The following is a 26524-nucleotide window of genomic DNA, read 5'->3' as shown; positions in this document are numbered from 1 at the left end:
AAATGGAGTCATTAAGATCTTTTCTAATCTTACGACCTTAAGACTGCTCTTATATCCCTCCCCTTCTTTCTAGAGTTTGAAAGCCTTGATAAAAGTCCGGACTGCAGATTAACCCCAAGCCACTTTGGAATGCCAGCCGGGAGACTGAGCTCGCCTCCGTTGCCTTGGCAGCGGCTCCGCCCAGAGCTCTGGATATCCTCGGCCCTGATTGGCTGGGCCTCGGTGTCCTTCTCCGGAAGTAGCGGCCGCCGCCATTGTGCGGCGCTGGTCCACTCAAAGGGTGCTGGCTGCAGCCGGCGCTTTGGGCTCTCGTCTTAGTTTCTCGTTCTCCTGTCCTGGGAGCCCGGCGGGTCCGGGCCTCCCATCTGTGCCGGTGCGGGCGCCGGCATGTGGCTGTGGGAGGAACAGGGGGGCCTCATGGGCCCCTTCTCCTTCCTGCTGCTGGTGCTGCTGCTGCTAACGCGCAGTCCCTTCAATGCCTGCCTCTTCACTGGCAGCCTCTACCTCCTGTTGCGCCTCTTCAGCTTTGAGCCAGTGCCCTCCCGCAGGGCTATGCAGGTGCTCAAGCCCCGGGACCGCGTTTCCGCTATCGCCCACCGGGGAGGCAGCCACGACGCTCCCGAGAACACGCTGGCGGCCATTCGGCAGGTGAGTCCCCCACGCCTCCCTCCCCTGCGCCCCTCCTGGGAGCTTGGACTTTTTGCCTGCCTTTCCGAAGGTTCCCCAGCCTCTTCATGATGGTCTTACCATTCCCCATTCGTCCACAAAGAATACGTTCAAGTGGCCATCAATCCTTCTGAATGCCGGAAAATCTCCGGACTTCCAAGTATTTATGGAACACTGCAAATACCTGTGTATTTGCTATATGCCAGGTACTGAGGATGGTCATGAACAAGACAGAAGGGGTCCCTGCTTTCACAGAGCTTGGCGTTGGAGTAGGGGAGACAGGCCTTAAACAAGTAAGTACATAAATGAGGTACTTTTAAGAGAGCAATGAGTGCAATGAAGAAGTAGGCTAGCGCAATAAGGAATGACTAGATGGAGAAGTCAGGCTACTGTAGACAGAAATCCTGTTGGAAAGTGACCTTTGAACTGAAACTGTAATTATGAAGAGCCACCCATGAATCTGGGGGAAAAGTGCTCCAGGAAATGGAAACAGCAAGTGCAAAGGTACTGAGGTGGGAATGATGTTGGGATCCTTAGGGAACAGAATAGTATATGGCCTAACTTCAAGGGGCTAAACAGAGGCTGGTGTGTGAATGAAGCAGGAAATCTGGCCTGGTTAAGGAGAGTCTTGGTCAGTGGTTAGCTTATATATTCTAAGTGGATCACTTTCACAGGGGCTGTCTTTATTTGTCCTCCAAAGTATCCAGGTCGTCTCCTTATCAGGATCCCCATGGTCAGACAACCCTGGCAGCAGGACACCTGATGATTTCTGCCTCTCCTTTTCTCTTGGCAGTCTCCAGACTTCATCATAATGATAGCTTGCTTAGTAAGAGAGCTTTGCAGTTGTCTAGGCACTATTGCATCTGTGAAAATATATCTGATCCTCTTGTTTCTCTGAAACATTTTAACATTGAGTCAGGAAAACTGGCTCAAACACACACAGCTCTTTCTCGAATTCAGCCTTTGATTCTGTTAGCTCAGCTTCTCTATACACCGGTGCCAAGTGAAATCTCAGAGGCAGAGTTTTGGGTGAAGTAGAAAGAGAAAGGGAGCCATAGTGGGCTAATGCCCTCAAAACCATGTGTCCCCACTTTGGGAAGATAGTGAGAAGTTTTATAGTAATTGTTCAAAGAGGGCATGATCAGCTCGTGGACATTCTTCTGATGGGTTGGTGGTGAGGTAAGTGGGAGTCAACATCTTCAACCTTCAGGTCCAACTGGTCTGGGGTCTACATGCTTCTGGGCAGCATACTGTCATTAATCATAAATGCTCCCACCTGGAGGGGGTTTCAGTACCTGTAAATAGCTCAAAGATACTGCTGTATTTATCTGTTGATAGGGAAACAGGACCTTGCCCCAAGACTTCTCTTGACTGTTTACCCCTGGTCTCACATCCACTCCCTTCCCTGATTAACAACTGCTTGAATCTGCCCTTTGGAACTCAGGGAAGGTCACGGAGGCAGACTGAAAGCTGTTTCCTGGATTACAAGAAGTGGGGGGACTCAGATAAGTCTTTGTGCCCACGAGCTCCACAGGGCCCTGCGTGGTATCACCTTCTGATTCCAAGCCCCAGTGCTCTTTGTTGTAGATTAGAATATCCATGTTCCAGGATGTTGAATTTGGACTGACCTTTCTTTGTCCAGCTAGGGGACAGACAGTTTTGTGTGGTGAGCGAGTTGCTTAAGTGCTCTGTGTCCCAGTCAGAGTCACGGGTAGGATGTAGCAAGCATAGCATACCTTGCCTAACTCTGATCCTAGCTCTGACCTTAGTTTCCTCATTTGTCAAGTGGGAATGATGTTAATATCCGCCTAATCAGTTGTGATTCAGTAAAGTAGTCGACATAAAGTGCTCGGCCCAAGATAAGATTCCACAAATGTTAGCTCTTTGGGCCAAGAATCTAAAGACAGAGTAAAGGTAAAAAGTTTTAAGTCTGAAGAAGGAAGAGGGTCAGAAGGCAGTTTTAATTTGGTGAAGGGCATCTGTTTATAAACCAAGTTGTGTCTTTTATGCTTCTTTGCCTTTAGTTCTTTGTGACAGAAGGGAGACAGAGCAGCTCTTTCAGCATTCTGCTTAAAAATAAGTATAAAAACATAACAAACTAAAACAATAAAAAAAAAAAACAAGCAAAAATAATTAAAAATAAAGAAAGAAAGAACAGATTTTGGGACACAGTGGGAGAAGGAGAAGGAGAAGGTGGATGATTTGAGAAAATAGCATTGAAACATATACATTGCCATATGTGAAATAGAAGGCCAGTGGGAGGTTGATGTATGATGCAGGGAACCCAAAGCCAGAGCTCTAACAACCTGTAAGGATGAGGTGGGGAGTGAGGTGGGATGGGCGTTCAGCAGGGAGGGGACACATGTGTACCTGTGGCCAGTTCATGCTAATGTATGGCAAAAACCATCACAATATTGTAAAGTAATTATTCTCCAATTGAAATAAATTTCAAAAATAAGTCTAAAGATGGTGAAGGATGTATTTCTCATTCTAAACAAACTGAAAGGTTGGATGAAGTAACATAACTACACAGATAAAATTGTCATGAAAAGGAATAATTACTATAGAAAAAAAATTAATTGTTACAGGCTTTCATTTCAACTTACCTTTATGTAAATTGCCTTAAAGTATGTTGTTGTTCAGTCACCAAGTCATAGCTGACTCTTCACAACCCCATGGACTACAGCACACTAGGCTTCCCTGTCCCTCACCATCTCCCGGAGTTTGCCCAAGTTCATGTCCATGCCTTAAAGTATAACTCAGTGTTAGTTGAGCACAGAAGGTATTCATAAGTATTTACCAATGGATGTCATGGTTTGGCCAGGAACATGTCAACTAAATATAAACCATATTAAATGTGGAAATATGTGTATGCAAAATACACATACATGGATAGGGTGTCATATCCTGTTGTGTTGCAAGGGAATTACAGCTAAATTCCATTCATACCTTATGTGTTTAGGTTGAACATGTCTTTATGTAATTATAATTAAATAACATTGTTCCAAGCTGATTCCTGGTTTAAGAGGAAATGAGATGTCACTTAGCTTGAGGTCATTGTCAGTGAACAGTTTAGCCGCGATAGAATTTAGCTGCTGAAGACAGCTACTACAGACTGCAGAAGACATCCCTCTTGACTTCAAAAGAAGTATGTAGTTTATTCCCTTCAGGGTTGTTTTTTGTCCTGTTCTTCCTCCCTGTGCTTGTTTGCAGCTCATAATTTATATTAAACATTCCAATATGTAAAAATTCAGGGAAGACATTTTGACAGTGGTAGAATTTCTGGTAGGTTATAGAATAGCTAGAGAAGGAGAAACTTGAGAGAGGTGAAATAAATGCATTCCAGAAAGATTCACAATTACAACCAGTGACTGAAGCATGAAATTAAACCTGCAGTTGAGTCTCCACAGAGGGACCAGAGTGAAGCTTTAAAAGTATAATTCAAGTTAAATCCTGCCAGTTTTGGAAACCCTCCAGTTGTCTTTCTATTGCACTTAGGTAAAATCAAAACAACTTTCTATTTCGGACCTTTCTGGTTAAACTACCTTGGGTGTTTATTAATGATGCTTTTAGCTTCATGCAATAGAAAGTCTAACTTCAAATATTTCAAACAATAAGCGGACTTTATTCCATAAGAGGTACGTCTGGGAGAGAGAACTTCTAGGATGGTTTATTCAGCTGTGCAGTTTGTGATTGTGGAGGACTCAGTTTCTAGCTCTGTCTGCTCTGCCACCTGTAGCATATTTGTACTATATTGATAGCCCTCATTGTATTGATAGTTGCCAGGTGACCATTGTAACCCCAGGCCTCATATTCTTATGGATCACCATCTGACCTCAAGAAAAGACTGCACTCCCTCTTGCATAAGTCTTTCCAGAAGTCAGTCACTCTCTGTCAGTCTTTCTGTCTCCCACACGCGCGCACACACACCCGAGGAGGGATTGGTAATAGCAGGGAAGAAGAAGAGGAACAGATCCCTGTAGGCAGTCGGTACTTTGTGGCTCCTTTCTACCTTGTGGTGTTTGTATCATACTCGCTATTTCTTTTACTTAGAAAACTTTTCCTGGATCTTTGTATTGTTGACTTTTATCACTAAAGTCTCAGCTCAGATGTCATATTCTTTTTTTTTTTAATTTATCTATTTTTAATTGAAGGATAATTGCTTTACAATATTGTGTGAGTTTCTGCCATACATCAACATGAATCAACCATAGGTATACACATGTCCCCTCCCTCTTGAACATCCCTCCCACCTCCCATCCCATCCCACCCCTCTAGGTTGTCACAGAGCCCTGGTTGGAGTTCCAGAGTCATACAGCAAATTCCCATTGGCTATCGATTTTACATATGGGAGTGTATATATTTCCATGCTACTCTCTCCATTCATCCCACCCTCTTCCTTTCCCCAACTACCCAGAGTGTCCATAAGTCTCTTCTCTGTGTCTGCATCTCCATTGCTGCCCTGCAAATAGGTTCATCTGTACCATTTTTCTAGTTTCCACATATATATATATATTAATATATGATATTTGCTTTTCTCTTTCTGACTTGGTTTGAGGTGGGAACCCTCAACTGGAATACCAACCCCCATCGAGAATAACAACTTTCTGCCTTCTGCCTGTTATCTTGCTTAAACAGCTTTTGCTCACCACTCACCACCTCTACTTCTGTAATCTTGCTTGCCCATTGCTTCTGCCTGGGGTGGAGCCCAGGGTTGGGGGGAACAGGGGAGCAGGCGGGGGTGGGGGGAGTTTAGAGGTGACTGCTGAGCCCGCACTGGTGCTGAATAAACCCTCTTCTTCATCTCCAAGTGCCACTTGTCTCTTTCCGCCACCACAGTTTCTGTAACAGCTTCATTTTGTATAACAGGCTCTAGGTTCATCCACCTCATTAGCACTGACTCACATCATTTCTTTTCTGGCTTAGCAGTAGTCCATTGTATATATCTACCACAGCTTCTTTATCCGTTCATCTGTCAGTGGACATCTAGGTTGCTTCTGTGTCCTAGTACTCCTAGTAAATAGTACTGCAGTGAAGTTTGGGGTACATGTATTTTTTTCAGTTATGGTTTTCTCAGGGAATAGGCCCAGTAGTGGGATAATTGGGTCATATAGTAGTTTTATTCCTAGTTTTTTAAGGAATCTCCATGCTGTCTTCCATTTTGGCTGTAATCAGTTTACATTTCCCACCAATAGTGCAAGAGAGTTCCCTTATCTCCACACCCTCTCCAGCATTTATTGTTTGTAGATTTTTTTGATGATGGCCATTCTGAACATGGAAGGTGATGTCTCATTGTAGTTTTGATTTGCATTTCTCTAATAGTGAGTGATGTTCAGCATCTTTTCTTGTGTTTAATTGCCAGCAGTTCGTCTTCTCTGGAGAAATGTCTGTTTAGGGCCTTTGCCCGTTTTTGATTGGGTTGTTTTTCTGGTATTGAGTTGCATGAGCTGCTTGTCTGTTTTGCAAATTAATCCTTTGTCAGTTGTTTCATTTGCTGTTATTTTTTCTCATTCTGAGGATTGTCTTTTCACCTTGTTTATAGTTTCCTTTGCTGTGTAAAAGCTTTTAAGTTTCACTAGGTCCCACCTGTTTATTTCTGTTTTTATTTCCATTACTATAGAAGGTGGATCATAGAAGATCCTGCTGTTATTTATGTCATAGAATGTTTTGCCTGTGAGTTTTATAGTCTCTGATCATACATTTAGGTCTTTAATCCATTTTGATTTATCTAGTTTCATTCTTTTGCATGTAGCTGTCTAGTTTTCCCAGTACCACTTATTGAAGAGACTGTCTTTGCCCCATTGTATGTTCTCGCCTCCTTTGTCAAAGATAAGATGCCTATAGGTGTGTGGGTTTATCTCTGGGCTTTCTGTCTTGTTCTCAGATACCATATTAAACAGGCCTTCCCTGATTGTCTTGTCTAGTGACTCCTGCCTGCCTTAACTCTCACATTACCCTCCATTTTCTTCTTCAAACTTTTATCACTACCATAGGACATGTAACATGTTGATAATCTCTTTCTCCCCACTAAAATGTAAGATCCATGTTCCTTTTTTTCATTGCTCACCAATCTCACTACCTAGAACAGTGCCTGATACGTAGTAGGCACTCGATAAATATTGACATTTGTTGGAAGAATTGTGGTGTACAAGTAGCCCATCAAAAAAGATAATCAACAGAGTCAGCCATCAGAAAAATGCAAATCAAAACCACAGTGAAATACTACTTCACACACCCTTTGTTGTCGTTCAGTCGCCAAGTCATGTCCAACTCTTTGTGGCCCCATGGACTGCAGCATACCAGGCTTCTCTGTCCCTCACCATCTGGAGATGGCCATTGAATCGGTGATGCCATCCAACCATCTCATCCCCTGTTGCCCTCTCTTCCTTCTGCCATCAGTCTTTGCCAGCATCAGGGTCTTTTTCAGTGAGTCAGCTGTTCGTGTCAGATGACCAAAATACTGGAGTTTCAGCTTCAGTATCTCCTTCCAGTGAGTATTCAGGGTTGATTTCCTTTAAGATCAACTGGTTTGATCTCCTTGCTGTCCAAGGGACTCTCAAGTGTCTTCTCCAGCACCACAGTTCGAAAGCATCTTCGGTGCTCTGCCTTCTTTATGACCCAGCTCTCGCATCCATACGTGACTCCTGGAAAGACCATAGCCTTGACTATACGGACCTTTGTTGGCAAAGTGATGCCTTTGCTTTTTATTAACACACTGTCTGGGTCTGTCATAGCTTTCTTGCCAAGAAGCAATCGTCTTCTAACTTCCTGTCTACAGTCACCATCCGCAGTGATTTTAGAGCTCAAGAAGAGGAAATTTGTCGCTGCTTCCACTTTTTCCCCTTCTATTTGTCATGAAGTGATGGGACCTGATGCCATGATCTTAGTTTTTTTAATACTGAGTTTTAAGCCAGACTTTTCACTCTCCCCTTTCACTTTCATCAAGAGGCTCTTTAGTTCCTCTTCGCTTTCTGCCATTAGAGTGGTGTCTTCTGCATATCCAAGGTTATTGATATTTCTCCCAGCAATCTTGATTCCAGCTTGTGCTTCTTCCAGCCCAGCATTTCTCATGATTTAACTTACATACTCTGCATATAAGTTAAATAAGTTATATGTTATTTAAACTTATTTATAAATAATAACTTATTTATAAATAAGTTAAATAAGTTATTTATAAATAAGTTAAATAAGTTATATATTATTTAAATAAGTTAAATAATAAGGCTGTACAATATACAGCCTTGATGTACTCCTTTCCCTATTTGGAACCAGTTTGTTGTTCCATGTCCAGTTCTAACTGTTGCTTCCTGACCTGCATACAGAATTCTCAGGGGGCAGGTAAGGTGGTCTGGTATTCCCGTCTCTTCAAGAATTTTCCAGTTTGCTGTGATCCACACAGTCAAAGGCTTGAGTGTAGTCAGTGAAGCAAGAGTAGATGTTTTTTTGGAACTCCCTTGCTTTTTCAGTGACCCAGCGGATGTCAGCAACTTGACTTCTGGTTCCTCTGCGTTTTCTAAATCCGGAGTGTATATCTGGAAGTTCTCTGTCCACATACTGCTGAAGCCTAGCTTGAAAGATTTTAAGCATAATCTTGCTAGCATGTGAAATGAGTGCAATTGTAGGGTAATTTGAACATTCTTTGGCTTTGCCTTTCTTTGGAATTGGATTGAAAACTGACCTTTTCCTGTCCTGTGGCCACTACTGGGTTTTCCAAATTTGCTAACATATTGAGTGCAGCACTTTAATAGCATCATCTTTTAGGATTATTTATTTATTTATTTGCTTTGCAAACTTCTAATTTGTAGTAGCAGAATTATGTATTCATAGAAGCCAATATTACAAAACAGCCCTCCTGGCTTAACCTTCCCCACCCCGCCTTGCTGTGAACCACAACTTGAAAACCAGAGGCGGCTTCACCTCCTAGGTCCTTCCAGCTCTAACTTTCTACAGTATTGTCTTCCCCTTCAGAAGTTATCGTGGACCATTCAAAACAAGTAAACCGAAGGCAGTGAGTGAGTGAGTGACGTTGCTCAGTCGTGTCCGATTCTTTGTGACCCCATGGACTGTAGCCTACCACATTCCTCTGTCCATGGGATTTTCCAGGCAAGAGTACTGGAGTGGGTTGCCATTTCCTTCTCCAGCAGATCTTCCAAACCCAGGGATTGAACCTGGGTCTTCCACATTGTAAGCAGACGCTTTACCATCTGAGCTACCAGGTATCATCTAAAAAGAGTCAGTTCAGACACCATTGTTTCAAGAAGGCAAATGGAAAATCAGCAGCAGGTCCCACTGGAATCTTTCAGTGACCAAGAGTTTCATTTCTAGTAAAAAATTATAGAAACAGTAGGTGTTCTCAGAGGACCTGTGGTTTGGTTCTGGACCTCCCCATGGAACCAATTGGTGTCCCTGAGGGTGAGGAGGGCAGAGGACTCTGCTCAGAGCCTCTGTGAGCTCACCCACAAGTTTCTGATCTCCAGTTCCAGCTGTTTGGCCTGGACCTTGTCCTGTGTCAGCAGCTTCCAGAGCCTTTGGATCTCATCTTAAAGCCAATAGAATATCTGCAGCAGCCCGTTCTCTGTCTCTGGTGGGGGGCATTCGAAGATGTCAAAGCCATCTGTGAGCCAGGTTTTCTTCTCCAGTGTGTGTTCTGCCGCCCACCTTGGCACCTTCTCCTCTAGCAGGGAGAAGGGCCTCCGGCCATCCTCTGCAACCAGCCTTTCTGTCTGGTTGCAGAGGCGAGGTGGGGGCCATGGGGACAGAGAGGGGTCTCTCTGAGGGCAGAGGCTGTGGGCTCATCAGCTCTGCACCAGGCCTAAGGGACATCAGGACGGGTTCTATTCATCCCGCTGAGCCACTCCTGGGCTGTCAGAGAGGGCTGGGCACTGGCCGTAGGCGGGTAGATGTCCTCTTGGTAGGATTCTGACTGCCTGCATACAATCATGGATCCGGGCTCGATGAGGCTTTTGGTTGTGATCAGCTTGTAGAAACGGAAGATCTCACAGGAGGACACGTCGAGACCTCTCTTTGGCACAACCCCGACCCCCTTCTGTGGGTTATGGAGTGGTATTCCATTGGGTAGTTCAGGTGAGGTTTGTTGGCACTGATCTCATAGTAGCGGATGTTTCTCTCTCCCTTACCCACCACCTAGAGCATGTTGGTGTCCGCGTCATAGAAGGGAAACAGCGCGGCCGAGGAGCCGTCGAGGTCCTCTTCTGTGACAGGCACAGAGAGGTCGTCCTGGTCCCATCAGGCCATCTGCCGGTTATTCCCTCGGGATGTGCCTGTGGACAGCAGCTTCTTCAGGTTCCCCAGAAAGAGCACTTTGTTGGCCCGGTGCCCTTTATAGTTGGCTTCGTGGAGGATGGCCCCTGCTCGGGGGTCCTGAACCCGAATCTTGCTGTCTTTATAGGCAGTGGCCAGCAGGCTGCCATTAGTGTTGAAGGACATGGAGAGGATCACGTCTTGGTGACAGTTAATTGTCTTCATGGGGCTCATGATTACAGACTTCTTTGAATCCAGGTTCCAGACCATCATCTTGTAGTCGTAGCCAGAGCTGAAGAGGATGTTGGCAGCCATGGGGTGCCACTCCACCAGGCCCTCTCTGCAGGCATGGCCCACCAGCTCCTTCCTGAAGGCTGTGAGGTTCTTGGTCAGCAGCCATTTGGAGATGCCCCAGATTTTAGTCGTGGCATCTTCAGAACAGGAGGTGATCTCAAAATCATTGAAAGGATTCCATCTGACATCTAAGACATTCCCTCTGTGCCCGCAGACCTTCAGGTAGTCAGGGTCCAACTTTCCTGTCCGGTGCAAGGGGATGACGAGGAAGGCACCCCCACCAGTACACTCAGTCACGACTGCAATGAAATTGGGGTTCACAGCACAGAAATGATTGTCTGGGACGCTGTGGGTGATGGGCACAGAGTCGTAGCAGTTCTTGTTGGCTGGTTTGCCAAAGATGTGGCGGAACTTGGAGCTCCGGTACTGGGGGTGCTGTGACATCTTAAAGTCGCTCCAGTGCCTCACAGCTGCCACTCCCATCTTTTAGGATTTTAAATAGCTCTGCTGGAATCCCATCACCTCCACTAGCTTTATTGGCAGCAGTGCTTCCTCAGGCCCGCTTGACTTCATGCTCCAGTATGTGTGGCTCTGGGTGAGTGACCACACCATGGTGGTTATCTGGGTCATTACGATCTTTTTTGTACAGTTCTTCTTTGTATTCTTTCCATTTCTTCTTGGTCTCATCTGCTTCTGTTAGGTCTTGACTGTTTCTGTCCTTTATTGTGCCCATCTTTGGATGAAATACTCCTTGGATTTTTCCAGTTTTCTTGAAGAAATCTCTGGTGTTTCCCCTTCTGTTGTTTTCCTGTCTTTCTTTGCATCGTTCATGGAAGAATGCCTTCTTGTGTCTCCTTGCTATTCTCTGGAACTCTGCATTTAGTTGGGTGTACCTTTCCCTGTCATACCCACTAGGACAGGTATAAGCAAAAAGACTAGAAGTATTGACAAGATTATGGAGAAGTTGGAACCTTCATACACTGATGATGGGAAACTAGTCTGGCAGTTCCTCAGAAAGTTAAGTATAGAATTACCATATGAAGCAGCGGTCCCACTCCTAGGTATATATTCAAAAGAGTTGAAAACATGCACCGTGTAAAAATGTGCGTACATTTTTACATACAAGAATGTTCACACACACAAAAAATGTTCACAGCATTATTCATAATAGCAAAAAAATGGAAACAACAGAAATGTCCATCAGCTGATGAAAGGGTGAATAAAATGTGCTGTATCCACACAATGGAATATTGTTTCACAGGGAAAAGGAATGAAGTCCTCATACACTTATAACATTAATGAACCTTGAAAACAGTATGCTAAGTATAAGAACCTAGTCACAGAATATTGCATATTTTAGAATTCTATATTTAGAAAATGTCTAGAGTAGGCAAAGCCACAGAGAGAGAAGTAGATTAGTAGTTGCCAGGGACTGGGAGGGTTGGAGAGGGAAGTAGGGACTGACTGCTAATGGGTATGGTTTATTTTTTAGCAGGGGTGATGAGGAAGTTTGGAAATTCATTGTGGTGATGGTGGCACAATTGCAAATATGCTTTAAAAAATTGAATTGTATACTTTAAATGGATTAATTTTATGGTATGTGAATAGTATCTCAAAAGCCATATGAATATTGATGACTGGAACTTCCTTGGCAGTCCAGTGGTTAAGACTTCAGGCTTCCAACACAGGACGTTGGGGAACTAAGATCCCACAAGCTGCACAGCATGGTCAATAAATAGATACAATGACTTTATTAAAGCAGATACTTTAAAGTCAGTTTGGTCGAAGCATAATTTATATACAATTAAAGGTATATTTCAGTATACACTTCTATGACTTCTGATAAACATATAGCTGGGCAGGCACCACTTTGGTTCATTTCCATCACCCTAGAATGTCCATATGTGTTCTCTTTGGAGTCAACCTCGACTCCTGCCTCTGCCCTAAGGCAATCATTGATCTGATTTCTGTTACTATACTGTGCTATACTATTCTATTATTAATTGTTATTGCTAAAATACAAGAATTTGTATTATATGGTTATTTATCAGTTACTATACTACACTGTACTAGTCTCTCACCATTGTTATTTTTTGTGTGGTAGCCAAATAAAAATGCCCATAATGAATAAAAGTATAATTGAACCTAATTACTAGCCTCAAAGAATGAGGTTAACATTTGTGTTACAGTGAGAGAGATGCACTGTGAATACTGGAAATGTGTTCTTGTTTTATGTTATAAAATATGTAACCAGTGTTGATTTACCAGTGCATAATAAATATCTTTAACTTAGAAAAGGTACACTTTTATAAAAAGATGTACCTTTAATTAGTGTACAGTTGGTGGGGAAACAGTGGAAACAGTGTCAGACTTTATTTTGGGGGGCTCCAAAATCACTGCAGATGGTGACTGCAGCCATGAAATTAAAAGACGCTTACTCCTTGGAAGGAAAGTTATGACCAACCTAGATAGCATATTGAAAAGCAGAGACATTACTTTGCTAACAAAGGTCCGTCTAGTCAAGGCTATGGTTTTTCCAGTGGTCATGTGTGGATGTGAGAGTTGGACTGTGAAGAAAGCTGAGCGCAGAAGAATTTTGAACTGTGGTGTTGGAGAAGACTCTTGAGAGTCCCTTGGACTGCAGGGAGATCCAACCAGTCCATTCTAAAGGAAATCAGCCTTGAGATTTCTTTGGAAGGAATGATGCTAAAGCGAAACTCCAGTACTTTGGCCACCTGATGTGAAGAGCTGACTCATTGGAAAAGACTCTGATGCTGGGAGGAATTGGGGGCAGGAGGAAAAGGGGATGACAGAGGATGAGATGTCTGGATGGCATCACTGACTCAATGGACATGAGTTTGAGTGAACTCCGGGAGTTGGTGATGGACAGGGAGGCCTGGCATGCTGTGATTCTTGGGGTCGCAAAGAGTCAGACACGACTGAGCGACTGAACTGAACTGAACTGAAGCATTACATCTTAAATAATGACTTTTTCGCTGAGGCATAAGTGTTTTTCTAGTCATAATAGCTTTTATCGAGTGCTGTCTCTGAGCCAGGCACCAAACTTGGTTATTTACATGCATTATTTCTAAATTCTCAGAACAACTCTTAAGATCCTTAGAAAGGCATCATCATGAAAATGATGAAACAGGCCAGAGTAATGTAAGTAATTAGATGACATAGCCAGTTAGTGTTGGGATTGGAATTTTTAGAGTGGGAAAACTTAGTAATATATGTGAAAATCAACCTTTGAAGCCTAAAAAAAAAAACAGTTATTTATCTTTATAAGTGAGGTTAAGTAAGAAAGGATTTAAGTAAAATAGACAAATCTCCACCTATAAAGGACATAATAAATTTGACTGTATTACAACTATAGTCATTAAAAAGAACATCATAACCATAGCTAATATTTATTGAATGTCTACTATGCACTACTGCAGTGCCATATATTTTTATTTATACTTAAGTGTGTAGTAAATATATAAAGACCTATAAGGGATTGATATGGAAATAATGCACATCCACTTGGCAGTTACCTTTTGAGAAAAAGAGGGTAGAAATTTAGCTGTGAAAGTGAAGTCACTCAGTCGTGTCCGACTCTTTGTGACCCCATGGACTGTAGCTACCAGGCTCCTCTGTCCATGGGATTTTCCAGGCGAGAGTACTTGAGTGGGTTGCCTAGTTGTATCTGTAGTGTGATAGTAAGGTCATGTGGTTAAGAGTGTAGCCTCGGGACTTTGCTGGTAGTCCAGTGGCTAAGATTCCATGCTCCCAATTCAAGGGGCTCAGGTTCAATCCTTGGTCAGGAAACTAGATCCCACATGCCTCACAGCTAAGAGTTAACATTGCCACAGTGAAGATGAAGATTCCATGTGCCACACCTAAGACCTGGTGGAGTCAAATAAGTAAATAAATATTTTTTCAAAAGAAAGAAAGTGCAGCCTCTACCACATCCTTGTTTGTGTAACCCAGAGCAAGTTTCTTAATATCTGTCAGTTTTCCTCATCTGAAAATGAGCCTATTGATCAGTTCAGTTGCTCAGTCGTGTCTGACTCTTTGCGACCCCACGGATTGCAGCACGCCACGCTTCCTTGTCCATTAGCAATTCCCAGAGCTTGTGCAAACTCATGTCCACCAAGTGATGGTCTCCAACCATCTCATCCTCTGTCGTCCCCTTCTCCTCCTGCGTTCAGTCTTTCCCAGCATCAGGGTCTTTTCCAGTTGGTCAGTTCTTTGCATCAGGTGGCTAAGGTATTGAAGTTTCAGCTTCAGCATCAATCCTTCCAGTGAATATTCAGGGTTGATTTCCTTTAGGATTGACTGGTTGGATCTCCTTGCAGTCCGAGGGACTCTCAAGAGTTTTCTCCAACACCACAGTTCAAAAGCATCACTTCTTCAGCGCTTAGCTTTCTTTATGGTCCAACTCTCATATCCATACATGGCTACTGGAAAAACCATAGCTTTGACTATACGGACCTTTGTCAGCATAGTAATGTCTCTGCTTTTTAATATGCTGTCTAGGTTTGTCATAGCTTTTCTTCCAAGGAGCAAGCATCTTTTAATTTCATGGCTGCAGTCACCATCTGCAGTGATTTTGAAGCCCAAGAAAGTAAAGTCCGTCACTGTTTCCATTGTTTCCCCGTCTTTGCCATGAAGTGATGGGACCGGATGCCATGATCTTAGTTTCTTGAATGTTGAGTTTTAAGCCAGCTTTTTCACTCTCCTCTTTCACTTTCATCAAGAGGTTCTTTAGTTCATCTTCAGTTAATGCCATAAGGGTGTCATCGCATATCTGAGGTTACTGATGCTTCTCCCGGCGGTCTTGATTCCTGTTTGTGCTTCATCCAGTCCAGCACTGCGCATTGATGTACTCTGTGTATAAGTTAAATAACGTGTTAATAGTACCTTCTAAAGGGTTGTGATGAGCAAATGAGTTAATACATTTAAAGCAGTTAGAATAGTGACTAAAAATAATACGTATTATTGTTTTAGGGCAGAAGAGGTTGAAGCAAATATGGCAAAATTTTAATATCCATTTAGTCTTTTTTGCCTAATTAAAAAAAGTTACTCCATGTTTTTGCATAGTTACAGAAATTTATTTTAACTTTAAGGTCTTCATCATACTGAACATTTCATATCTTCATTGTCTCAAAGAAGCCAAGGAAGCAAATGTTGGACAGTGCGTCTCAGAGGAGCGTGGCCCCTCAAACTTTATGTTCGTGTTCTATTTTTAGATAAATTCTTCTGTGCCTTATTGGGCTCACCAACTTGTTGGCCAACAGCCAGTGCTGCTCACATTAACAAATGTAGTGTCTCCTAGAAGCAGGCTAGGTGTTTCTGCTCTAGAGGATGGACCAAGAAAAAAGCAGTAGCCAACTAATCAACAAACACAGAGGAATCATCAGAGAGTCTATACCAGAGAGTGTGGGTAAACAGTGAAATTTGACTAAATATTTGTAATTGTAAGCCATTAATGGCCCATATAGTTAAAGCAAGCAGAGAAAACAAATTCCAAAACTCTCCCCATTTGCCAGTCTGAGTATGAGAAAAGTGGGGAAGTCAAAGTTTTTATGGATTACTTACATTGACATTTTTAACGTGTGCTGTGCCGTACTAAGTCATTAAGTCGTGTCCGACTCTGTGTGACCCATGGACTGTAGCCCGCCAGGCTCCTCTGTCCTTGAGAGCCTTTGGGTAGAATACCGGAGTGGGTTGCCATACCCTCCTACAGGGGATCTTCCTGACCCAGACTGGTCTTTAAGTCTCCTGCCTTGACAGCCGGGTTCTTTACCACTAGCGCCACCTAACCTTACTTGTATTGAAGTAAGGTTAACATCCATGAAAAAAACAGGTTGGGTTGCTATTTGGTCTAGGAAGGGACAGCCAGCCCTGACGGTCATCTTGAGTGCTTAGATTGCAAAATGACGCCTGTGGCCACTTGACAGTAAAATCATCGGTGTTTTTGTTAAGGCAGCTAAGAACGGAGCAGCAGGCGTGGAACTGGACCTTGAGTTTACTGCTGACGGGATTCCTGTCTTAATGCACGATAGCACAGTAGATAGGACGACTGACGGCACCGGTCGATTGTGTGATTTGACATTTGAACAAATTAGGAAGCTTAATCCTGCAGCAAATCACAGATTAAGGTAAGTGGTGTACTGTCGCCTAAACATATCTTTCAGCTTGTGTTGGAGATCACATAAAGACACTGGCAGCTTCTGATTCTGCTCCAGGAAGCGTTGTTTTGTTATGTTTTATTTTCTACTATATACAGGTTTCCCAAGTAACAGGCACGTGCCAGGAACAACAGAAATAAGATGTTATTCATCTTTTCCCACTGAGGCCAGATTTGATTCAGAATTGTTCTCAAGACAATACTCTAACATGGCAATTACTTTGTACTGTCATAAATTTATATATGTGTGTGTGTATGTATGTATATCAGAGCTAGTTCTGTAAGATGTTCCAGAAGAAAAGGGTTCTATGATCAAATAAGATCAAATACTTTAGATGTTTCCCTTAGGGATACATCTGTCAGTGTATCCCTGTCAGTCAATTCTTACCTTTAATTTAGTGTTTCTCAAACGTATATGACCACAGAACCCATGCCCATCCCACCATTAACAGCTATATAAAAACCTTGGAATTGGTATACTGGATAATATACTTTGTAATGTGACTATTTAAATCCCTCTCCTCTTGTCTTTGTAATACTGAAAAATGTGTTCTTACTGTAATTCATGTTATATCAGTTCTCTGGTCAATTTATTTGACCCAGTGATTAAGTTATAGTCCTCCCCACAAGATGGCTTGGACTTTGTTTTCCTTGGAACTGAAAGGAAAAGTCAGCCAAAGGAAGCCATACTTTAGAAAGGAGATAACATTTGAAAGTTCTGAGTCAGGGCTGCTGAAATTGCTGTCTACTAGTACAGTTACTTGATTGCTCTGCCAAAGGGGAGGGAAAGGCTGGTTTCCATATTACAGTGCTGTAGCTATTAAGATGTGGAGAAGGCAGTGGCACCCACTCCAGTACTCTTGCCTGGAAAATCCCATGGACAGAGGAGCCTGGTGGGCTGCAGTCCGTGGGGTCGCTAAGAGTCGGACACGACTGAGCAACTTCACTTTCACTTCTCCCTTTCATGCATTGGAGAAGGAAATGGCAACCCACTCTAGTGTTTTTGCCTGGAAAATCCCAGGGACGGGGGAGCCTGGTGGGCTGCCGTCTCTGGGGTGGCACAGAGTCGGACATGACTGAAGCAACTTAGCAGCAGCAGCAGCAGCTATTAAGATGTAAAGTTCAAAGTCAACACTTAAAGCAAAAATGCTTAGATAAGTTATCTTTATCTTTTTTAAAACCAAGATCTTAACGCTGGAATAATGTGGTTGAATTAGCATACGTTAAATCATGTAGACTGAAATTTCATTATGTGAGAAAAGCTGGTTTCTTGTGTGTCAGGCACTTAATTTCCTTTTCTTTTAAGAATTATGTATTAGAAAATTATTTTTTAAAGTTGCACTTAAATGTACAACAATACAGTTAACACATGTATATGTATTGCTAGGAATTTCTCCTGCCTAAGACTCTATTGGGGAAGTCACAATCTTAAAATTAAGTCTGAGTTCTCCAAAGATGGCATATACTCTGACCTTTAAAGTTACTAATTACAAATCCAGTGAATGCCTGAAAAGTGAATGATTTTTATTGTTGCTGATCTTTGGCCTAGCATATCTTTAATTTGGTTTAAGATATCGTAAATTGTCCTTGGACTTTGGGGTGGTTAGAGAAAGGAAGTTGGTGAAAACACTCTTCCTTTGGTTGGGAGACATTTGTCAGATGTCTGTTTCATTTAATTTTTATCTTTTCTTTTTTCCTACATTGTACTATTCCTTTACCCTCTCTTGTAGGAATGATTTCCCTAATGAAAAGATCCCTACCCTAAGAGAAGCCGTTGCAGAGTGCCTAAACCATAACCTCACAATCTTCTTTGATGTCAAGGGCCATGCATATAAGGTACAGTTTATTCCATAGGCTTCTCTTTTGAAAATACCTCTTTATTTGCTAGTCTGTTTGAAAATTAATTGTATATTTTCTTATTTATATTTTCTTCTTAAATTATTTTTACAAATTCTATTTGCGTAATGCAAGTTTACAAAGCAAAAATCCACATCTTCAAGGAAGCAGTAAAGTATGGAATCTTTTAACTTTTTAAACTTTGATGGAACTGTTTAATTCCTCATACTCAACAACTAGCATGAATTGGAAGAGTCAGGTTTCTCTTACTTGGATAAAACATTCACCAAAGATATTAAATAAATAGTAAAGAGGTAAGAAGGCAATGGCACCCCACTCCAGTACTCTTGCCTGGAAAATACCATGGATGGAGGAGCCTGGTAGGCTGCAGTCCATGGGGTCGCTAAGGGTCGGACACGACTGAGCGACTTCACTTGCACTTTTCACTTTCATGTATTGGAGAAGGAAATGGCAACCCACTCCAGTGTTCTTGCCTGGAGAATCCCAGGGACGGGGGAGCCTGGTGGGCTGCCATCTACGGGGTCGCACAGAGTCAGACACGACTGAAGCAACTTAGCAGTAACCTCATAAAAAGAATTTCAGAAGTTGAACACGAGACCAGTTGGATCTGGCTAATAAGAGTCTTAGATAGAGAGCTGTGGACTGAATTTAAAGAAAGCTCCTGTATTTAAAGCTTCTGATAGCTAAGAGGATATTTATCTTCTACAAAGATTTGCCCCTTTTGTATGATTTCTGTCCCTTATGTATAGTTTTTTTTTTTTTTAATTGGCTGTACTCGGTCTTCGTTACTGCGTACAGGCTTTCTCTAGGTGCAGCGAGCAGGGGCTACTCTTCATTGCGGTACTCGGACTTCTCATTGCAGTGGCTTCTCTCGCTGCAGAGCACAGGTTCTAGGTGCACAGGCTTAGTTGCTCAGTAGCCTGTGGGATCTTCTTGGGCCAGGGAAGATGGTGGACTATGTCCCCTGCATTGACAGGCGGTCTTAACCTCTGGACCACCAGGGAAGTCCCCCTTACATACAGTTTTTTATTCTGTGACTTGAATAGTTGTACTTATTTACTATAATTTTTTTAAATATGATATTACATTTCAAATGAGATTTGCATAACTTTTAGAACATATACTTTTATACATAAAAACACATTATTGCAGTGGAAATCAGTGGGAAAATATGGTTCATATTATGTTTGTTCTCTTAACTTTTCAAGGACAAATACATTTTTCTGCATTTATTCTGGGGTATTTTCCCCCAGTGATGATTATGATCAGTTACGACCACCTAGGGGCTTCCCAGGTGGCTCAGTGGTAAAGAATCCACCTGCCAAAGCAGGAGACACAGGTTTGATCACTGGGTCAGGAAGATCCCCTGGAGAAGGAAATGGCAACCTACTCCATTATCCTTGCCTGTAAAATCCTGGAGAGTTCTAATGATACCAACTTTTATTAAAAATAAAAAATGTTGAAAACAATTTTTGTTTAAAATTGAAAATAATTGTTAAAACCTGAAATATAAACTTCTAACTTAAGTACAATAAACTCCCATTTTTGAAGAAAGAGGAGAAGGGTGCTCTGGCTAATTTATTATTTTGGTAAACTGATGGTTCTCTATATCTAGGTTTTTCAGTCAGTCTGCATCCGAATCACCAGGAATACATGTTGAAAATACAAATTCCTAGGCCATCCCACTCAGAGATTAAATCCTAAAAATGGCTCAGGTTGTGGGCTCAAGGAACATGTATTATTTTTAATGGGCACCTTAGGTTTTATTGATGATATGGCCCACGTTTGGAAACCCTGATAGGCCCTACGTTTCACCCACAGTGTACTGACCTTCTTGCTTATTTTCTTAGACTAAGATGAGGGAGGAGAAGAAATTTTGTCTTTTAATCCAGGTATTGCCATTTGAGCTTTCTGGCTGGGTGTTCATAGATGGTTTGGGCAGCTTTGGATAGAACATAGTGATCTGATTCACCAAGACGGGAATATAAAGCAACAGGTGTCAGCAGCCAGTTGGAGATGCAGTGCAGGAGCGAGATCACGGGCGATGGAGATATGACTAAACTGTCGCTTCCTACAGTGTAATGTTAACCTTGATCGGGTTCAATTTCCTGGTGGGCAAAGAGGGAACAACATAAGAAATGACCATGTAAGGTCATTATGAGAATTAGATAAAGAATCTAGATGAAACATCACACACAGTGCGTGTTGGTTGAAAATGACCTCAACTCTCTAGCACTTTGTGGTATTAGTGAGGGGAAGCATGACATGAATAATTTCTTTCTTATTTTTTTATTGCATTTCATTGCTTATATTTGGTTATAGGTTAAATGTGATTTTCCAAAACTTAGGGGTATTTCAACAATTACGATGTAACAACATTACAGTCCACTTAACATCTGGACACCTCTGTTGTTAGCTGCTACGGTTGTTCCATGGCCAGATCTCTTAATTCAATAAAGGTTACACAATGCCAGTATTTTACTTGTGTGATTTCTTGTCATTTAGTAGCTGGACTGCTACAAAAAGAAACTTCTGCTCATCCTGGGAAGAGTTGGAAGACTTCCAGCTCTCCCCAGTTTCTCCCTGTCCCATTGCTTCTCCCTCCATGCTGGTGATGGGTGACATTTCCTCTCAGACGTTTCCTCTCTCTGTGGACTGAGAAAATCTATCCTTTCTAGTTCCCAGATTGGTTGACTCCTGCTTCAGCCAGGAAAGGCAGAGAGTGATAGAGTTGTAGGAATAAAAGGACCTTTCCTAGTGGCTAAACTGGGATATAAGGAAAAGACTTTTAAAATTTTGCTTGCAGCCTCCACTGGCCTGTAGTCTGCCATAGTTTTCCAAAGTATGACAGAAGGAGGTGAGCCTCTCAACAAAATAGTAAAGCAGCAGTACCCCAGCTGCTTACTTATCTGCTGGTATGAGTTTAAAATGCATCCTAGTGGATAATGCAACCTACCAATACTCCTTTGAACATCCCCATATATTAGTAAACTTCTGATGTAGTTAATAGAGTTGTACTTAATAATACAGTAGCTACTGGCTGGGACTACATTGTAATAGATTTTAAATACATGAATCTCTCTGTTTTACAGGCTACTGATGCTCTAAAAAAAGTATATATGGAATTTCCTAAACTATACAATAATAGTATCGTCTGCTCTTTCTTGCCAGAAGTTATCTATAAGGTAAAATTCTGGGTTTTTGTTGTATGTTATATTTTGTTAGTTGGTGGTGATAATAGCAGTGGACTAAATAAGTATAAGATAGATGCCTATTAAAGTGAACTGAATCAATTAAAGAAACCCCTCTTTTAAAGTAACAAAAATTTGGGAAGGGGAGGGTACTTGGACCCCATTTTAAGGTACCTTGATTCCTTTTTAGCTCCTCCTTTTATGTTTATATGGAGAAGGAAATGGCAACCCACTCCAGTATTCATGCCTGGAAAATCCCATGGACCGAGGAGCCTGGTGGGCTACAATCCATGGGGTCGCAAAGAGTCGGTCTCGACTGAGCGACTTCTGTGTGTGTGTGTGTGTGTAAGTCAATTACTTAGACAATTTAAAAGATGCCTTAATTTGAAATATGTAGATGGTAGAGCGAGCCCTCCCTTAATAATAATCCTTGTTTCATCCATAATCCCATTTATCCCCAGTGTTATTTGGAAGCAGATTCCAGACATTTCATCCATAAAAATTGTATTAAATATCTTTAAAAAACATAATCACAATATCATTATCCCATCTAAAACCATTAACAGGAAGTACTTAAGATCATCAGATACCCAATGTATAAATTTTCATTTGTCTCACAAATATCATAGTTTTTTATTTTGTTTTGTTTTTTTACAGATTATTAATTTGAATCAGGACCCAAATAAGAACTTCATGTTAGAATTTAAATCTTAAAACCTGTAAATTTTATCCCCCCCGCCCCCATGATATATTTATTGCAGAAACCAGACTGTTTTGTAGAGTTTATTTACCAAAGTCTGAATTTTGCTAATTATGCCATGATACAATTGAACACATTGTCTCCTCTGTATATTTCCTTTAAGTTGATAGTGATGGCTATAAATCAGATTAGGTTTAATTATTCTTGGCAAGGTAATTTCTTAAGTGAGGGTCTTTTTCCATCAGGAGGTACATAATGTCTTACTGACTTGTGTTGTCAGCAGCTGCTGTTGATGCCAGTGGCCAGTTCTGGCAATTTACTAGCAGTTGTAAAATATCAGTATTTTAAGTCTGTCATATATTCTTCATGTATAGCTAGATTAGGGGCTTCCCTGTTAGCTCAGCTGGTAAAGAATCTGCCTGCAATGCAGGAGACCCCCGTTCGATTCCTGTGTCGGGAAGATACCCTGGAGAATGGATAGACTACCCACTCCAGTATTCATGGGCTTCCCTGGTGGCGCCTGCAATGTGGAAGACCTGGGTTCAGTCCCTGGATTGTGAAGATTCCCCTGGAGGAGGGCATGGCAGCCCACTTCAGTATTCTTGCCTGGAGAATCCCCATGGACAGAGGAACCTGGCAGGCTACATACAGTCCACAGGGTCGTAAAGAGTCAGACACGGCTGAGCAACTAAGCACATTAGCTAGGTAGAATTCTTCTGTAGAAAGGCACTCTCATCTATGATTTAGCTACTCAGTAGCAAATAAATGCTTAATTTTGCCCTTTGTTCACCAGTTTCCAAAACAAAGAGTTGGTTCCTCAACAATGGCCAACATAGCATATATTTAAAATTTTACAGTAAGGGTGGCGCCTACTGAGATATAGTGTCATTGAGATGAATAGTGTAATGGGGCTTTCAGACATTTGAATCGGCGTTTCCCAAACTTCCTTAACCGCAGACCTTTAAAATGTGTGATACGTTTTCCAGAGCAGCATAGAGCACAGACTAAAGAATTCTACTGCATCCCATTGCTTTGTCTTCATCCCTTTCCCCACTGCTCTCTTTTCTCTTCTCTCAGCCAGTTTCCCCAACCCCACACCTTTTTTTAGCCATTTTCTCTAAAAAGGATCAAAAACTAACCAGCCCATCTTGACATGGTCATGGTTTCATCCTAATTGCATTCTGATTATCTCTAGCCATAATTTAAATCCATATCCGATTAAAAGTTACTCTTTGTGACATTGTTAAAATTTGACCCTGAAATTGTAATGTTCTCATTTTAAAGATAGGATTGCAATTCTTTTAGGATTGTGGAGGAAGTGTTCTTGTCTATATTGTATATTTACGTCTTTACATCTCACACATTATTTTCTCAAAGGATGTATGATAGAGTATTTAGTAGACATGGGGGCAGCATACCACCCGTGACCTCCTCGTTCAGAATGAGTACATTGGCTAAATCTAAAGAGTAAATGAGAGGTATTAGAGTTAAGATGTGATGATGGCTTTCTTTCCCCAAATTTCTTTTCAGATGAGACAAACAGATCAGAATGTAGTAACGGCTTTAATTCATAGACCCTGGAGCCTTAGCCACACAGGAGATGGGAAACCACGCTTTGAATCTTTCTGGAAACAGTCCATGTTTGTGGCCTTGGACATTTTGCTCGATTGGAGTATGCATAATATCTTGTGGTACCTGTGTGGAGTTTCAGCTTTCCTCGCACAAAAGGACTTTATATCCCCGTAAGTTGGAAGATTTTATCTTCTCCTGACACATTTCCTGAATGTTCTTCTTGGAGGATTAACAGTGGACACCTGCATTGGTTCCCACCCACAGAGCAAGCCATGCCTTTATTAATTTGGAATGCTAATAGCTGCTTAGGTGGAAAGAGTTCAGGCCTATTTCACTGTCTCCAAAAGATACTGATCAATTATTCTTGTTTTTTAGCGCATTTTAAAGAAGTAGTGTCAAACTCTGACAACAGAAACAGAGAAATTGTATTTCCTTGTGATTGGCTGCCTTTAAAAACCAACACAGGATCCAGGGAAGACGTCTTGTGGGCGCCTGCCTCATCTCCTAGCTTTCCTACAGGCTCCACTTCATTGCTTCTGAGAAACTTGCCATTCCCTAAACTGTCAGCATTCTCTGAATCTGTTTTGGCAATTTTATGGCTGTGTATTTCAGGTGGTTATAGTTTTTAAGTTTTATATTATTTCAGGCATGCATGCATTCAGTTCAGTAGATATTTGGTGTATGCCTATGGTATTACAAGGTCCTGTATTAAGAAGCTGATGATGGCTGTGGTGAAAAAAAGGAAGCCATGGCCTGCCCTCATGGAGTTTATAGTCAAGAGGAAAAGAGAGATGCTAATCAAAAAGCGACCCAATAAATATTAAATTACGGCTAAGATAAATGCTATATAGGAGAAACGAGTACATGTATACTGTTCAATTTCTCCTAGGAAAGGAGTCAGGGAAAACATCCCTACGGAAGTAACAGCTAAACAACTAAGCTAAGATCTGAAGGGAATTGAGGAGGGTAGGGGTCGAGATCCAAGTCAGAGGAAAACACATGCCAAAGTGTTGTGACAGGAAAGAGCCTGTTGTTTGCAAGGAATTGTATGAAAAATCAGTTCACACACAGAAAAGAAAGAGGGAATGTGGCGTAAGATGAGGCCAAAGAAACAGGTGGGGCTAGGCCACTGCTTACAGCCTCTAGTAGGGGCGCGTGGCCGCAAGGAATTGTTTTTAGGAGGTCGCTGAAGTGTTTAAAGCTGCGGCAGTGTTGGGGAGGCGCTCATGCTGGGCTTGGAACAGTCTGGCTGCAGAGGCCGGTTAAGAGGCTCCTGGGTGCTGTTAGTCCTCCGTGAACATCATACTTAGAGACCATTAGAGATTTCTGAGACAGTTGGCATTATTCTAATGGTTGATTTTTCCTCTTTCTCCAGGGACTATGTGAAGAAGTGGTCAGCTAAAGGCATTCAGGTTGTTGCTTGGACTGTTAATACTTTTGATGAAAAAAGTTACTACGAATCTCATCTTGGTTCCAGCTATATCACTGACAGCATGTTGGAAGACTGCACACCTGAATTCTAGACTTCCCCCGCAGGGAGGAAACACAGTTACAGAAACTGTCTGTGGGCCTCACACAGGGATATCAACAAGCCCAAGCCCTTGAGGGATCGGGTGGCTCCCATAAGCAATAGTCGTAACTGGGTTTTCACCTGAACCAAAGCAAAACCCAGTGTAGCCACCGTGCTCCATGGAATGCCTGAGTTCAAAAGTGATGCTCTTCAAAGTCTGGGTCTGCAAAAGGCACAACACTCCTGCCCTGACTTAGAGGAGGCACACTTCAAGACCCAGTGAAGATAAGCACAGATTGTATTGTGCAATTTGGGGGTGCAGATGCAAATGCATGGGAAATGCATGATCACTCGGAGTAGACATTTTAAAACTTGACACACTTATGTAATTTGCTTATTTAAGATGTTTGTATCTAGCTACATTATCAATGTACTGTAGACATCAAACTTGTGACCATACTAATAAAATCATTAAAAGGAGCACTAAGGGAAAACCGTGTACCAAGCATCATATCCTGACCTGGAAAATTTAGGGGAGCTGCTATTGTCAGTCCAGTGACCAGGGCTGCTGATGAGACATTGTTGTTCAGTTGCTGAGTCTTCTCAGACTCTTGGAACCCTATGGCTCCTCTGTCCGTGGGATGCTCCCGGCAAGAATCCTGGAGTGGGTTGCCATTTCCTTCTCTAGGGAATCTTCCAAACCCAGGAATCAAACCCAGGTCTCCTGCATTGCAGGTAGATTCTTTACTGCCTGAGACAAGGGAAGCCAAATGATAGGGAAGAAAATGAAAATGGTAGGGAAGTCTTGACACCAGTCTGAGGGATTGTTGATGGTATCTAGAAATAAGAGCTTCAAACCACTAGGGGGCAGAGTTGTACCCTTTCAAGCTACTCTACAACAGCTGTTCAGACAGAACTTGAAGAAACTTCAGGAACATCTAGGCTTAGCCTCATTTTACAGATGAGAAAAGTAAAATCTGTGGAAGGGAAGGGTCCCAGAAATGACAGCTGGTGACGTAGAGCCTGATCTCATGATAAAATTCCTTGCTTATTATTTGTGAGTAATTTTAGTGGTTTAATGTGCATTATTTTAATTAGCCTTCACAAAAATCTTAAGAGAGATTAACCTCTTTTTACTGATAAGGAAATTGAGGCACTACGAAGTTAAAAAACTGAGGCACTTACCCAGATCTCACATTCCTTGGTGTAACTGCTATTCAAATCCAGGTCAGTCAGTTCAGAGAACTAGTCACTCTGTCTACCTTTATAACATAGAGCTCCCAGGCGTCACATTGTGA

At 42.1% G+C, this 26524-nt stretch overlaps 1 protein-coding gene and 1 pseudogene across 3 annotated transcripts; one reads left to right on the top strand and one right to left on the bottom strand.

Annotated features, from left to right (window-relative positions):
- The first annotated feature begins 253 nt into the window (after positions 1–253).
- Positions 254–25717, top strand: GDE1 (glycerophosphodiester phosphodiesterase 1). 3 transcript variants are annotated; one of them, XM_005224761.5, is made up of 7 exons: positions 254–648; positions 873–959; positions 16192–16367; positions 18127–18232; positions 21346–21438; positions 23675–23886; positions 25092–25706. In XM_005224761.5, exons 1-7 carry the CDS (start codon positions 388–390, stop codon positions 25237–25239), a joined length of 1083 nt encoding a protein of 360 aa, XP_005224818.1. In that variant the 5' UTR covers positions 254–387; the 3' UTR covers positions 25240–25706. The 3 variants fall into 3 exon arrangements, with proteins under 3 accessions (XP_005224818.1, NP_001029858.1, XP_024840781.1); NM_001034686.2 differs by lacking the exon at positions 873–959 and having other exon boundaries at positions 317–648; positions 25092–25717; XM_024985013.2 differs by lacking the exon at positions 873–959 and having other exon boundaries at positions 564–648; positions 16196–16367.
- LOC783567 (coronin-2A-like) lies at positions 9006–10889 on the bottom strand (annotated as a pseudogene).
- Positions 25718–26524: the final 807 nt, after the last annotated feature.

Source organism: Bos taurus, chromosome 25, assembly GCF_002263795.3.
Source record: "Bos taurus isolate L1 Dominette 01449 registration number 42190680 breed Hereford chromosome 25, ARS-UCD2.0, whole genome shotgun sequence".
NCBI lineage: Eukaryota > Metazoa > Chordata > Mammalia > Artiodactyla > Bovidae > Bos > Bos taurus.
This window is presented reverse-complemented; position numbering and strand designations above follow the sequence as displayed.